Source organism: Hyperoodon ampullatus (assembly GCF_949752795.1).
Source record: "Hyperoodon ampullatus genome assembly, chromosome: 5".
Lineage (NCBI taxonomy): Eukaryota > Metazoa > Chordata > Mammalia > Artiodactyla > Ziphiidae > Hyperoodon > Hyperoodon ampullatus.
The window spans coordinates 76,305,290-76,320,267 of NC_136918.1; the positions used below are offsets into that span (position 1 = coordinate 76,305,290).

Here is a 14,978-nt window from a genome sequence, read left to right on the forward strand (position 1 = left end):
CCTCTCCCGCTGAGAAGCACAGGCTCCGGACGCGCGGGCTCAGCGGCCATAGCTCACGGGCCCAGCTGCTCCATGGCATGTGGGATCATCCCAGACCGGGGCACGAACCTATGTCCCCTGCATCGGCAGGCGGACTCTCAACCACTGTGCCACCAGGGAAGCCCGGCAGGGGGATTCTTAACCACTGAAACACGAAGGAAGTCCTAAATGATGCTCTTGATGAATACTTGATCACTTTGGGAATTGCCCTGGTTATAAGAAGTGAAGAAAAGATACAAGAATGTATAGAATCCCAATTTTGTAAAAGAAAAAGAGAGGGGAAAAAAGATTAAGGGAAAAGAGACAGATGACTGCCCTTGGTGACCGCTGGGTGGAAAGTGTGGGTGGTGTTGGAGGGCCTCCCCTGTCCTAAATGTCTGATGGGAAGCAGGCGTCAGAGCCATCCCAAGCCAGGAGCTCCCATCCCCACCCTGAGGGGCCCCCCGAACCCTTGCTCAGGCCCCTTCAAGGGCACAGCCAGTTGGTCCCCGTCGCCGTGCCCTCACCCTGCTGTCTCCCTGGCCCTGGCCCTGCTGGTGCGGCGGTGGGGAGGTTCCGGCCCCTGGGGTGTGATCCTCCCTTGGAGGCTGCTTTCATCCTCCCCGACGGTTGCCTCTGCGGAGCTGGATGGGATACGGGGCCCTGCCAGGCACCGCGGCCCTCGAGGCCTCCAGCGGGAGGGAGTCCTCATGCCAGGTTTCCGGAGAGCCAAGCTCTGCACAGCGCACCTGATTGCGTGTGAGTGACTTTGGCTAAACGGGGTCACGGGTTGGAGCCATCAGGGCTGGTCCTGGAGGAGAGCAGGGGAAGCTGGCAGCGTGAGGACAGAGCTGCGCGCGCCGCGGGAGTATATTCTCTGCAGCATATAAAGCAGGGGTTGGGGAGGATGCAAATGTCCCAGCTGTATTCCAGGGACGGAGGATTTTAAAACTTGGGCATATTTTCCCCGACGTTTTGGGAAAACTGCTTGGACATCAGCCTGCAGGCCGGAGGGACTCACGCGTTTTGGAGCCGGGCACCGTGCCCAGCCCTGCTCGGCATCTATCCTGCAGGATTCGGGATGTCCTCTTTTGCGGGACCTCGCCGTAGGGCGGTCTTCCCCAAGGTCAGGCTAGTGCGGTGGGTTCTCCGTAGATGAGCGGCCACCCTCCAGGCCTCGCCTGGCCCGACGCCTTTCTGAGATGGCAGTGATGGCGGTGTCCCCTCGCGGGACCCCCACTTTGCGGCACTTTCCCCTGGTTTGTCGTGCGCTCAGCCGAGTAAATCAGACCATAAGCTACTGACTCTCCAGTCCACAGGGGTAGAGCCTGTCCTGCCCGAGGGATGTTTTCTGGCTGTCTGGGCTCACGGTGGGCATTGGGTGCACAAACTTGTTGAGAAGCTAAATGCTGGCACAAGGGCCACCGCGTTGGGGCCAGTCACCGGTGGCCCTGAAGTTCAAGGGCAAGGCCCACACCTTTCTCTTCTCCTCCCAGCGGCGGCCGCTTCCCTGACCTGAAGGCACCGCATCTGCTGGTGCAGCCCCTGCCCCTTATTCCACCCAGCAAGGTGCCTGGGCCACCAGCTCTGCCTCACCACACGCTCGTGACCCGCCCAGTGCTCCTTTAAGGCCCGAGTCAGCGGCCGGGACTTTTGGGTGCCTGCCGACCCTGTCGGTACCTTTGTAGACCGCCAGCCCCACCCCCACCCGGGCCCACGTCTCTGTCATCCCCTGACCGTGCGCTTCTCCGTCCTTCCCTTGGTGGCCTCAGGCTTCCTGCTCGACATGGGGTCCTGTGCTGGAACCATACCGGGAACAGGGTGCATCCGGCAGGCGTCTTCAGGCCAAAGGGCACCGATGCCCACACCACGCCGACTGCCAAGAAGCGGGAGCTGAGGCATCCCTCTCCAGACCCGACTTTCCAACGCAATGCCACGTGAGACAGAAAACCTTCTGTAGATGCTTATTCTACTTCAAGTAACAAAGCTATGAAGCTCCATGTTTTAATGTACAGTGATGTAATTCTTTGCAATATAAAATACAATTTACAGAAATTTCTATCAAGTAAACCTAAACAAACACACTGCATTTTTTACATTTCTTGCATTTAAATTAGAAAAATTTTGTTTTACACGTAAAAAAGCCTTCACATGTCGTTAGATGTTGGAACTCGTCGCCACTTTAACGTAACCTACTGACAGGGTCTCTAACACCAATCACTCCAAATTGCTAAGTTCTCGATGTTCTCATAACTTAAACGTTTGTGCTAGAAACTGAAAAATCTGTAGTGATGTTCAATGGAACAGACTCCAAAGAAAAAATGAAATTCTCTCATTTTATGTTTGCAAAAGTAAGTTTATGAAAATATAAAAAAATTATCAAAGTTTCTTTGTACAGTCAAATAAATGAGCACGTTTTTTCTCTCTTTCGCACTTCAGAAGTACTTACACATGACGAGAAGCGGTATACTGTGTCTCACAGTGAAAAGCTTTCTAGTTGGCAGTTCTTAAGCTAGTGTCACTATTTTCATCTCAGGCTTTACACAAATATTGTTCCGTTTCAACGACAAACGTTGAGATTTGTCACCTGACAAGTACCACAGTGCAGAGCTCGTGCACCTTTCCCGGGACAGAGAACGAACCGCTCAGATGGTAAAGTTCAACAAACAAAACGTTCCTGATTATCCAAATCAAAGAAACCTACTCCCTCCACCCACCCTGCCTTTTAAAGTACACTTGATTGCTTTCTTTTCTCACTTTCTTTAGGCTGGTAAAATTTACACCTTTCAAAATAAATTGTTCTTTAAAATTCCACAATTTCTATGCAGATGTTGCTTTTAATCCTGTTTGGGGCTGGGGGGAACATGTAAGGCGATACCTAAACACTGAGCAAAACCAAGAAATGTGTTTTTGTTTCCGGGTTGAAATTTGTATTTCAAATTTCTTCATGACAAGAGAAAGATGCACCTGTAAGTCTGGTGTTTCTCAACATTCCAGAGACGAGCTGACACAGCCATGCACAGAAACACGCGGCCGCCTGCCCCGAACCCTGTGAAGTTAGCTTCTGGAAACAGGTATCACAGATGAGAAGATGTCAGGAAAGGTATGGCTCTGAGGTCCACTAAACTCCCTTAAAATTTACAACAGTCAAGTTATGAGAAAAGATAACTTTATACTCTGAAAAGCAATATGCTCTTGTAGATACTTTCCCATTTCAGTACATTCAAATGGACATGTTAAAGACTTCTTAGTTTTTTGTTTTTATTTAAAAAGCGTCAGAATTGTAAAGGTGTGAAATTTTGTAAGAAATAATCACACACAAAATTACAGTAATTTCTCAAGTCCAGAAGGTTCTGTCCTGTGCGTCAGCTCCCAGCTCTTTCCAAGACCACCTGCTTAGCACGTGAGCGCGGCTTCACGGGCGGCCCTAGGTCTCGGTGGCAAGGGCGGCGCCCCGCGGGGCCACGGCCTTGGGGTCCCGGGGTCGCTCCGGGCTCCGACTGCGGTCCCTGTGGTGCTCCTCCTTGCGGGCCTTGTCGCCTTCGTGGTCCCTGCTGCAGGACCTCTCCCGCTCACGTCTGCGGTTGCGGTGGCAGCTCCGTCCTCGGGCCCAGTGCCACTCGCGCCGCTCGGCCCTGCCCGCGTTGCGCTCGCGGCCGCGGTCCCACTCGCGGCCAGTGTCCTTGTCGCGGGGTTGGTCCCACTCTCGGCCTCGGTCCCAGTCCTGCTCGCGGCTCCAGGTCCGGCCGCGTTCCCGCTCCCAGGGCTTCCCACGCTCCCGCTCGCGCCGCCGGTCCTCGAAGGCCTGGCCCGGGCGGCTGTCGGGCGGCGGGGCCTCGGGCTCCTCCGGGGCCTTGTCCCGGGGCCGCCCCTTGCAGCCTGGGCCTCTGTACTCGTGGCCCCTGCCCTCGCGGAATTCGGCCTCGGGGCCTGGGGCCGGCGCGGTGGGTGGCTGCGCAGCTCCAGCAGCGCCCGGGGCGCCGGTTTGGCTCTGGGGTGGCCGGGCCCTGGCAGTGGAAGTGTGGAAGCACCGATTCGCTCTTCTCCGGGAAGGGAGTGGCCCCCCGGGGCCCCCCAAAGGGCAAGGGCGCCGCTGCCCTCTGGCCGGTGAACCTGGGCGGCGAGTGGACCCTCTGCTCTTCGAACCGCTGAGGCTGCATCCCCCTGGGTCCCGGCACGAATCCAGGAGCTTGGCCCATTGGGCCTTCAAACTGCCCAGGGTGTGCCCCCTTGGGCCCACAAAGTGGCCCGCGGTGGGGGCCTCTCTGACCTCTGAACTGAGGGGGAGGAGGGCCACCTCGGGGTCCTTTGAACTGTGACAGCAGAGGCCTCCTCTGGCCCCCGAACTGGAAAGGCGCGGTGCCCGTTTCCCAGGAACGGGGCCTGCTCGGGCCCCTCGCTCTGGCCAGGGGGGCCCGAGGCCTCAGCGTACGGGGCCTCCGGGAACTCCCTCTTCTCCCCGTGGGGGTCCTTGCGGTCTCCAAATGGAGGCGGCCCTGCTCCCCTGGGCCCGCCCACGTGGGAGACGGATGGGCCCCTCCCATCCCTGTAGGGAGGTGGCCCGTGTGGCCCTGAGAACAAAGAAGGGATGGGCCCGTTTGGGGGCCCGAATCTGCCTGGTGGAGGCCCCCCTCGGCCCATCGTTATTAGAATTCTCTTCCGAGATCGGAGGGACTGGCCCCCGTGGGCCTGTGAAATTGGGGCCGTGAAGGCCCGACATCCCGAGAACGCGCGGTGCAGGCTCCCGCTGGCCTTGGAACTGGGGCCGAGGCCCCCCTTTCTCTGCTGCGGTGGGGAACGTGCCGGCCCCCTCAGCCGGCCTGGGCTGTGGCTCTCTGTCTCTTTCGGTTTCAGTTGCCAGGGAGTCACGTTTTTCGGGAAACTGAGCATTTCTCTGATCCTCGTACTGGCAAGAGCCCAGAGGTTTTTCCTGACAGGCGTACACTGGACCCGAGAAAGAATCCCTTCTTCCGGGAGGGTGGAAGGTCTGGCCGTCGTGCTGCCAAGGGAAGAGGGGCTGGAAGGAGGTGCCCTGCAGCGTGGGCAGCAGCACCTTCCGGGCAGGCCTGGCCGCGCCCTCCGCGCCCGCAGGCCCCGGGCTTTCTGTGGGCTCGCGCAGGGGGCCGTCCTGCTTGGCCGGCAGTGGGGCCTCTTCGCCCGGAGCCCACGGTGGAGGGGCTGACTCTGGCTCCTCCTGGGCTGGAAGTGGCCCCGGGGGAGCAGCGGCCCCTCCGGGCGCTACTCTGGCCGGCGGGGGCCTCGGGGCGCGGCCTCGCTCTCGTTGCTCTCCGTGGCCAGCCGCTGGGCCTGACGCGGGTCCCGGCTCAGCCGCGCCTCGGCGCTCGGGCCCGGGGCCTGGCTGCCAGCGGGGGGCGCGGCCGCCTTGGCCGCGGCCTGCGGCTCCTGCGGCAGGAGCACGGGCTTCGGCGGCGGCGGCGACATGAGCGCGTCCGACACGGAGAAGTGGGCCATGGAGGCCCCGACGGCCGCCCTCTGCTGCCTGAGCGCCTCCTCCTGCTCCTCCACCTGCTTCTGCTGCTCCTCGATCTGCTTGGTGAGCTCCTCTATCATCTGCTGCCGCTCGGCCAGGGAGGGCGCCTGCAGGCCAGGCCCGCCGTGCGCGTCCACACACATTCTGGTGGGCAGGTCGTCCACGGTCACTTTGGCTTCTTCTAGGATCGTCTCGTCCTCCGGGTCATAGGCCACCTCCTCCCGCTCAGCTGCCTCCGCGGCCTTGTCCGCGTCCTGGCGTCTCCCGCGGTCTCCGAGCTGAGTGTCCAAGGCTCTCTCAGGACCGTACTCTTCCTCGGGGTCATACGGCCTGTCGTCTTCCTCCTCCTCCAGAGCTCTGTCTTTGGAGAGCTGACCAAACTGCTGGACAATTGGGTCCAGCAGAAGCGCCGACGGCACCCCGCCGCCGGCTTTGGCTCTCGAGTCTTGGTGGGGGGCTGGGGCCGACTCGGCAGGCTCTTCGGTGGGGGTGTCAAACGCCTTCTTCTTCCCGAAGAGAGTCTGCAGGATATATTCTAGGGGTGAAGAAGAGGAAGTGACAGAGGAAGCGGCCACCGCAACCGTCACTGACGCGGGTGATGCTGTGACAGTGTTCGTGGCTCCTGGTTTGAGCGACGACGGTATCTGTAACCCGGAAGATGAGGCCGGCGCACCTGGTGCTTCTGGAGGAGGGGCTGGGGGTGGGGGAGACCCCGGGGGTGTGGTGCTGACAGCCGCGTCCCCTGGGCGCAGCGGGTACTTGCGGGGTTTCTTCTCAGGGAGCAGGGCTGCTGGCATTCTGGGGTGGACGGCATCCATTTCTTCTTGTGTCTGAATACGGGGCCGCTTCTCCTCTGTCTTGTCTGATTCGCCAGCATTTGAAGGCCGCTGTATTTTTTGGCAGATTACTAACCCCAGTATTATGTTTGGACGCGGTGACTCAAGACCTAAAAAGCAAAAGAGTTGTGCAAATTTTAGAATCGAATTGTAGCTTTTGTCCTTCAGGGGTCAACTCTGGGTGTGAAGGGCAGCAGGGGGATGGTTTCCAGAGGGAGGAGGAGGGGGAAATTCTGTGGCAAAATAGAACCAAGTTTTTGAAGACCGGCCGCAAAAGACGCAGACTGCACCGCGCACCTGCCCAGCCTGACGGGCCCACAGACCACAAAACCAAGGGCCCAATGCACACGCGCATTCGCCCAGTGCTAAAATTATTACAGGTTTTCAATTATACACAACGCTAGGGTAGAGGCGCGCTGGGGGAGGTGGGGAAGGCCAGCACGCACACACTCCAGACCGTTCACCTACTGGGAGTGAAGCCTGTATGTACCAGGATGTTTTCTAAACAAACTCTTAGCTGTGTTCCTTCATTTGCCTCTTGCTACAAATCAGGAAGGCAGCACCCCCTTTCGACTTTAACTTATGAGCTGCAATACGTAAATTAAGCTATTCATACTAAAATTAAAGGTTCAATTAAGGACCAATTCTACAACTCAATTATAATGATCAACAAAATTATACGGATCGATATAGCACAACCATTCGATAAGTTCATGAGTCACTGGTGTCAAAATGACAATTGATGGGAAAAGTGATGCTGACCAAAATGCCTAAAACAAATGTTCTTGCAGGTTTAGAGAGACATTCAATGACCAGTAACTTCTCAAAAGCTACCGAACGCTCAGGTGTCTGTCAACACAGGACGTGCGGCTTAAAGCCCAAAGGTGTTCAGTACAGAGGCAACAGAAGACAGACCACGTGGAGAACACGCTGGGAATTTCAGAACATTGCGCAGTTCTTAAAACATAATTATTTCTTAACAAATTCTTCGTGCAAACCTTCTGGACTGTGGTGCACTGAACCAGGGATGCTATTGTTTCTGTATGGCTTCGCCACCCTCACATAACAACAAACCCGGAATACCAACAGGGGAACAGAGAAGCCCACGTCACAGATCAGTAAGTTAGGGAGAAATGATAAACACGGGACCAACATTTTGTTTCAAGAGCATATTTTAAATTAATCAAATTGTATAAACTCAATTTACACATAAATCACTATTGTGTAAAAGACATTCATGCTATATATTTTTTGTTGACTCACTAAAAAAGAAAATCAGCACTGTTTTTCCTATTCTTTCTGTGATTTGAAGTTGATCACAGATCAAAGAGTTGTCCCTAGACACCCTCTGTGTAGTTCTGAGCGCCTGTCACCCTTCCTAAATTCCAACAGAGACGGGGTGACATGCCGAGCACGAGGGTGGCGGATGTCCCGTCCCGCCCCCAAGGAGGAGGAAGACCTGGCATGCCAGAGGGAGCTGGGCTGGCCCAGCATCCGCATGGATCGGCGAGGTACTGCTGGCGCCCCTCCCCACTGTGCTCAGCGCCTCGTTTCACAGGCTGACATTCAAGGGCTGAGGTGCCCATGAAGACACCCACTCATGATAAGAGGAATGGCTTCCAGAATGTCCTCTGCCTGCCCTTCTAATGACAGTGGTGACTCAGGGGAAGGAGGAGCTGGGCAAAGGAGGGCGTGGACACAGGAAGGCCAGGCCCACTGCACTGAGCATGGCATCCAGATGGTTCTGCTCAGATGTGAAAGATACTCTATCGTTTGCTTTCTAATCAAAATGAATTATTTTAACTTAAAATAGTAAATCTCTCACTCACTGTAACAGCCACTTACTGAATAATTTACAGCTCACTAATATGCACTCTGGGGCACAGTCAATAGCTCAACTGGCTCTCGTGGCCCTCTCTGGACCGACTGTCACCGACACGGCCCCAGATCTGGTAGAACAGGTCCCCATCCAAGCCACAAGCTGGAGCCTTGGCCAGCCCCGTGAGCAGGAGCAGCAGAGGAATGTGCTCGGCCACGCGGGCGGGGGCGGGGAGGGCTGGGGAGCCCTGGCCGGGGGCGTCCTCTCAGCAGCCCAGGGTCCACGACTATCCTCATTGTCCTCAATGCAGATGGGCTATGCTACCTGTGAAGAGCTAAACCTCTAAGGTGCCAACACCAGGGCTTGCGGCATGAATCACGTTTCAGGTCAAAGAGGCTGTGTGTGGAGGCTAAGGCACTGCGTTACATCCAGGGAGATGGGGTCCTGTCCTCGGGAGGTGTGCCAGCCCTACAACTGGCAACAGCTTTATATGCCTCCTAACAAAAAGGATACACCCCAGACTTGGCAAAATTCTCTAGACTCTACCCTTTGCGGTCACAGGCATCACAGCTGAGGGTAGGATTCAATTACTTAACATTTACATTTGTTTCGAAAACAGTAAACTCCCTGGAGACCAGCATCTAACTAAGCAGCTAGTATTTTTAAATGCTTTCAGCTCTCAACTACTTCACCTACACACACCCATAAGCGATCTAATAAAGCTCCAGAGTTGGAGGAGTGTTAGTTATGCATTTCCCCACTAATCTTCCCCAGGATTTTACATTTGAATTGGGCTGTTTTTGAAGCAGTCAAACCTTCTCTACTTCACCTGTGCACGTTATGGCTGCATGGAGACTTGAAATGTAACTAGCACCGTGGAGATGACTGACTCGTGGAAGAATATGATTCACTGCGCTACCGGGGTCTCGGCAGTGACCTTTAGGGAGGTGAGGGCACGTCTGGCTCCACCCCGCTCCGCACCCTCACGACAGGTGCCTGGCAAGGGCACGCTGGACACAGTCAAAGGGCTACTACCACTGGGGCGGTGGCAGGGGCAGCTTTCCCCCGAAGGCCCCATTTTATGCCTGGGGCCCCTGTGGGCGCGCCCACTGTTGAGTGTGACCCCTGGAGAGGAAAGGGCGCCCCGAGACGGCGCAGCAGCAGTGAGCACGCTGGCTGTGTGCAGAGACAGGGCTCCCTCCGGGGGCCCGGGGCGCCCCCTCGGCTCCGCACAGGGCCTCTGTCCCATGGTTACAAGGGGGGTGCTTACTTACCGACCTCCCTTTCAGGGTAGTGGTGAGGCTTATGACTCATCAAGTAGATGAGAACTAGGTGGGAGGCCACTGAACTATCATTTCCAGACAAGGGGTACTGGTCAGACTGAGCACCGGGGTGTCAGCACCCCTGCCCGACCCCCTCCAAATTGCGGGAGCAAACGTGTCCACAATGTCCCGTGTGGATGAAACGAGCCTTCCTAGCTACATGTAGGTCCCCGAGTCTTCACGGTGAAAGAAAGGGTCAGCCCCAGACCACCCGTACAAAGAGAGAAGTGGACAAACCCAGGGACGAGGGACAGCTGAAAAGGTGTGTGTGGATTTCCTGAGCCAAGACCCAAACCAGGATCTGTGTCCGGGTGTGTCAGCAACAGGGCCGCGGGGGAAGCAGCCCCCATGCACCTTGGACATGGCACAGCGGGAGACGAGGTTTAGTTTTAATTAATAAACCAGCTGAAAGCTGCCCAACTATCAAATGAGGCTTTTACCCCTAAATCAACCTGGCATGCTCCACTATTCAGTATTTACAGTGAACACCTTTTTATGGTCTGAGTCCGACAAGACAAAACGTCCACACCTGCGGGAACAGAAACTGTGCTGGAGTTAGCAACAACCATCCTCAAAGAGGACTTGGGCAGAGACCCAGCAAATACAGGGAGAAGCAGCTGCCCGCCCGCCACACTCGGCTCCCATGCAGACTTCGCCCGCTCCCACTCTTGGGTCCCTAAGACCTGAGCAAAGCCAGGGCTCCGCGTCCCAGTGAGGAGAGCGTCGTCCATCCGTCCGTCCGCCCGCCCGTGTCCAGGCGCCCCCAGCGCAGCACCGCCGCCTGCACAGCCAGAAGCACACTGGCGTCGGCTGAGGCAAAGCAAGGTGGAGACAGTCCTCCCTCACAATGCACCTGGATGGGCACCAAGAGCTACCAAATGGTTCAAATTCAGACAAACAATGGCCAGTTTCCATGAAATATTCATTGATTTCAAAGGAGAGAGAAGCACTTTCCATTCAGCACCATTTTGCCTTTGCTTACAACATATGTACACAGCTACGCAGGAAGACACGCAGAAACTGAAGACGTGCTTTTATCTGACAATACTGCAAGTCACGAAAACGGTCTGCTGTTCAGGAAGCAGATAAGAGTGAGGACAGAAGGCAGACACCACGGATGGAGCCAGCCTAAGAGAATGGCCCTCTCCCGGCAGTGCCTCGGAAGGCAGGCCCCTATCCTCTGCTCAGGGTGGTCCACACCTTAGATGCCCGAGGGCCCTCGACAGGCACCCCCCACCCCCTCGGGAGGGCCGGGCACCCTGGCCTAGGCCCAGCGTCCCATCTGACTGCTCTTCCTTCCGTGAATAAAGCCCCTAGAATTAAAAACATATATACTAAATTAAACAAGCTGAGATTTAGAAGCCCTTCGATTGAAAAACAAAGTCTTTAAAAGTTTATGGTACGGCTTCCCTGGTGGCGCAGTGGTTGAGAGTCCGCCTGCCAAAGCAGGGGACACGGATTCGTGCCCCGGTTTGGGAAGATCCCACGTGCCGCGGAGCGGCTGGGTCCGTGCGCCATGGCCGCTGAGCCTGCGCATCCGGAGCCTGTACTCCGCAACGGGAGAGGCCACAGCAGTGAGAAGCCCGCATACCACAAAAAAAAAAAAAAAAAAAAAAAAAAAAAGTTTATGGTAAAATTTCCCGTACAATCACGTCTGCAAAACCCCTCCTACTACTTTATTTTAATGAAACATTCGTTCTCTATTGTGGATGAACACCTGCAGGCTTTTGAGCATCCCCTTCAGGAAGTGACAGCCTTGGCAATGCAGGTGGAGGAGCGATGTCCACTCCGCTGGTCATCAAGTGTGGTCACTTAGCAGATGAGGTGGGCGCCCTGCCCAGCCTTCCTTGTCCCCGTGTCACCCCGGAACACCCAGCGCGGCCCCCTCCCTCTGCCAGCCGGGCCCCAACCCAGCACTGCACCAGCTCCCGCCGCGGCTCCGACTGGGGGTTTCCTCGGTGGCCCCCGCACCCCTGCCTCCTCACCACGCCTGACCTCGTCCACCTCTGCCCCCCTCAGGGTCTGTGTGTGGCCCCGAACCTGGCAGCCCCCTGCTCGTGTGACAAGGTGCACCGGGACGGTGTCAGGCAAGACCCCATCGCGGGCTCTGCAGGTGGAGTCGTGAGAGGGGCTCCAACACGGGTGAAACAGGGCTTCGTCACCTCCCAGGTCCCGCTGCTACAGACGCACAGAGTGTGCGTGTCACAGGATCTACGCTCACACTAGGCCCCGCACAGGCTTCCGCCCTTGTGACTGACCGGAGGCTCTTCACGGTATCGGGAAGTCGGCTTCACCACCGTCACCGCTGCTTTGGGAACACGGCGTCCAGGGAGCCGGCCGGCGCCCCGGGAGCTGCCCGCCAAGAACCTCGGCCACAGCCCTCCCTGCTGCCTGTCAGGCGGCACCGCTTTAGCGCGAGGAGTGGGACAGCCCCCCGGAGAGCTTGGCTTCTAACGTGTTTGGCACTGAGACAGTTCCGTGTGTTGTGTCAGGGGACACGAGCCCTGAGGTCACGGGGACCGACCAGGACGCTGGGCCCAGCCGCAGAGCTGCCGGGGCGCTGGCCATGGACACGGAGGCGCCGGGTGCGGGCGTAGCTAGCTACTGCCTGTAGAAGCAGGTGCTTCAAGAGCCCTCACCGCGGGTTACACTCAGCATCTTTTAGGCTTAGCCGTTTTGGGGGCGCCATGGACAAGGAGACACTCCCATTTAGGTGAGACTTAAGTCCCGTCAACTTCTCAGGGTTAAGGGGAGTTGGGTCCCCAGAGACCACGCCCCCCTTGGAATCACCCTTAGCTCCCTTGAGAAGCCTGAACTTTCTTTCTGGTCAGCCTGGAAATAATTCTTTAAAAGCAGCACTTTCTAAGGAATGAGTGAACAAAACGTGGTCTGCCAAAGACAAGAATTCGAGCAGCAGATTTCAAAGTGCCTATTTCTAGAACTAGTTCCTGTCTCTCAACGCTATTTTTCGTTTCTCCTCAAAACGAATGCCTGCAGCCAAGAGGCTCTGCCTGACGCCTGCAAGGAGCCAAGCCCGCAGGCCAGGCCCAGGCCCCGCCCTCCCGGCACTGCCCAGCCCCTGCCAGCAACACCCTGCTCATGCCAGGCGGGCGGGCTCCGGACAGGGTTGTCCCTCTTCACAGGACTTTTCTAAGACAATGCACACCTTCCTCAGGGGACCTCCCGTGCCACCCTCCACTATCCGCTGCTTCACCCCCGTTCCCAAGTTCCGCTGCCAAAGGCCGGGTCTAGGTGAGGCACGCAGCTTGCTGGGACGGACTCCGCAGTGTGTGTGGGGGACGTGTGGGTGGAAGCCTGGGCCTACCTGGTCCCTCAAAGGGCAGGAGTTTGGAGGGGACGGGGTCCGCGGCGCTCAGCGGGATCAGGTAGAAGTCCTCGACGTGCCTGCTGTTGTTTACCACGACGCCGAAGCGGCCGCGGCTACTGAAATAGGAGTACAGAGACATGTAGGCCACCTCCTCCTCCTCCGTCGCGGGGTGGAAGCGGATCAGACACAGCTCCTGCAACAAACAGAGGGCGGGGAGCATTGACCTGCGGCCACTCGGAAAGGCAGCCCCTTCTCCTTGCACCTAAGCCCCCAAAGCAGGAGGGAAGCGAGGAGAGAAGCGACCAGCCCTGATTCTGACTGTCACAGCCCTGCTGCCCAACACATCAGAACAATGAGCTGCTGAAGAGGACACAGGCCCGAGTCTCAAGACTGCTGGGTTTGATCTTGGTTTCGGAGGACTTGCTTTAAAACTACTTAGCCCCACCGTCCTCAACACAGAGCCCACCTCCTGGGGCTCTCGTACTGATGGGGTACTCTGTGTGCAGGGCCAGTCTGGGGCAGCGTCTGACACAGAGCTAAGTGACCACTAAGCGTGCGATGAGCTGCCCGCAGCTCCGAAACGGGAGGGCTGAACTAGACCAGGGTCGTAACCCTTCTGTGACCCCAGTGAAAACCAGAGCCCCTCCCGCAAAGAGCACTGCACACGCAGACACAGAGCTGCGTCCGCATCTCAGCGGTTCACAGACTCCAGCCCAGCCGCCTCCCCCGACCTCTCCTCCATCAGCTCAGACAAGGGACACAGCATCTGTATTTCTAACTCTGAACCACACATGCGCTTTCACAAAGCTTCCACCGTCATGCTACTCAGACCCCCCTTCACAGGTTAGCCAGCTATCAACTTCAACGTCCACCTGCAAACATCTCACCAACTAGAGACATTTCAAGTATTAACGCGCAAGATGAGACGTCAAAAAAGAGCCGTGGGTAAACAAACCCCTTCTTCCTTGGGTGCAGAGGTCAGACTGTGGGCAGGTACCTTAGACACCGAAGACCTGAGTTTGCCGACGTAATCCCAGACTGTCTTCGGGGCAATCCGTCCGCCGATGTGAATTGTGTCAGGCAGGTCCTAAGTGAAATGAGCTCTGATTCAATGGCCGGTGGAACCGTGGCCGTCACAGAGACAGACCCCAAACTACCCGAGATTCACAACTAAGACAACTGCAACTATCCCAAACACAGCGGCAATAACTGTGTCAAATGTTGCTTAGTTGACTAACATCCGGGATTATGAGTGACCAAACCCAAGGGTGGTAGGAGGATAAGCTTCTGCTAAATAGGATGACATTTAGCAAAGTGTGTTACTGTTGTCTTTTAGGAACATACACATACAGGAAAGATCCAGGTATGTCTCAGAAGAGACTGAGCACTCTTTCTTAAGTCTGAAGTGCTAGTGCTGTTTCGTTAATTTTGAAAAATAAAAGACCTGTCACGTGTGCCCCTCCACACCAGGGCAGGTCACGCGTGTCTGGCCACACCTGCAGTGGGCACATGCACATCCAGCTTTTGCACAAGCTCTAGCGGAACAGAGGGAGAAGGAAGACAAGCTTCAGCTTTTTCAGAAAAGAGGGAGGGTCTGATTTCTCATTTCAATTTTCGCCACTGTCCAAACTGCGTAACCTGCTGACTCGGCCCGGCAACCCTTATTTTGCCTTCAGAGGTGCTTGTGCGTCCAGAAACTCAGCAGGAAGGTGGTCACACGCCTGACTCCAGCGCCGGATCAGAGTGCCTTTGGAAAACGCGCGCGTGCACGCACATGCACACACACACACTTCTCTCCCTCCTGGTTCTAACCTCACTGAGATAATCAAAATATCCAGAGACAGGAAACGCCTTAGTGACAAACTTCGCTACACTCTGCATGTTAATGAATCCTTTCCATATGGTGCCGAGTTGAGACAAAAAGAGGGTGGTATCTCCTTCTGGAGGGGACTGGGACTCCGAGATGCTGTAAAACAGAACCACAGAAAATATGTGAATCTTTCTCTGCCCAAAGAATCCCCAAGATTTATTTATTTATTTATTTATTTGACGTGTTTATAAAAGCAAAGTGAATTCCTGCAAGTTTTGATAGCTTACTTTTTCAAATTAATTACCTTCATCATAATGATATGAACACATTCTGGTCAAAGAAATATAAACTATA

General features: G+C 56.1%; 1 protein-coding gene across 1 annotated transcript in view; it reads right to left on the minus strand.

Annotated features, from left to right (window-relative positions):
• Nucleotides 1-3,259: 3,259 nt before the first annotated feature.
• Nucleotides 3,260-14,978, minus strand: part of LOC307053239 (death-inducer obliterator 1-like) — a gene marked incomplete at its 5' end in the record, with an annotated part of 30,412 nt that continues 18,693 nt past the window's right edge. Inside the window, 9 exon segments of the mRNA XM_079704594.1 lie at nt 3,260-3,960; nt 3,963-4,004; nt 4,007-4,383; nt 4,385-4,651; nt 4,653-5,272; nt 5,275-6,455; nt 12,812-13,007; nt 13,812-13,901; nt 14,627-14,780. Of these exon segments, the coding sequence (XP_079560720.1) occupies nt 3,446-3,960; nt 3,963-4,004; nt 4,007-4,383; nt 4,385-4,651; nt 4,653-5,272; nt 5,275-6,455; nt 12,812-13,007; nt 13,812-13,901; nt 14,627-14,780 (3,442 nt within the window). The 3' untranslated portion in view covers nt 3,260-3,445.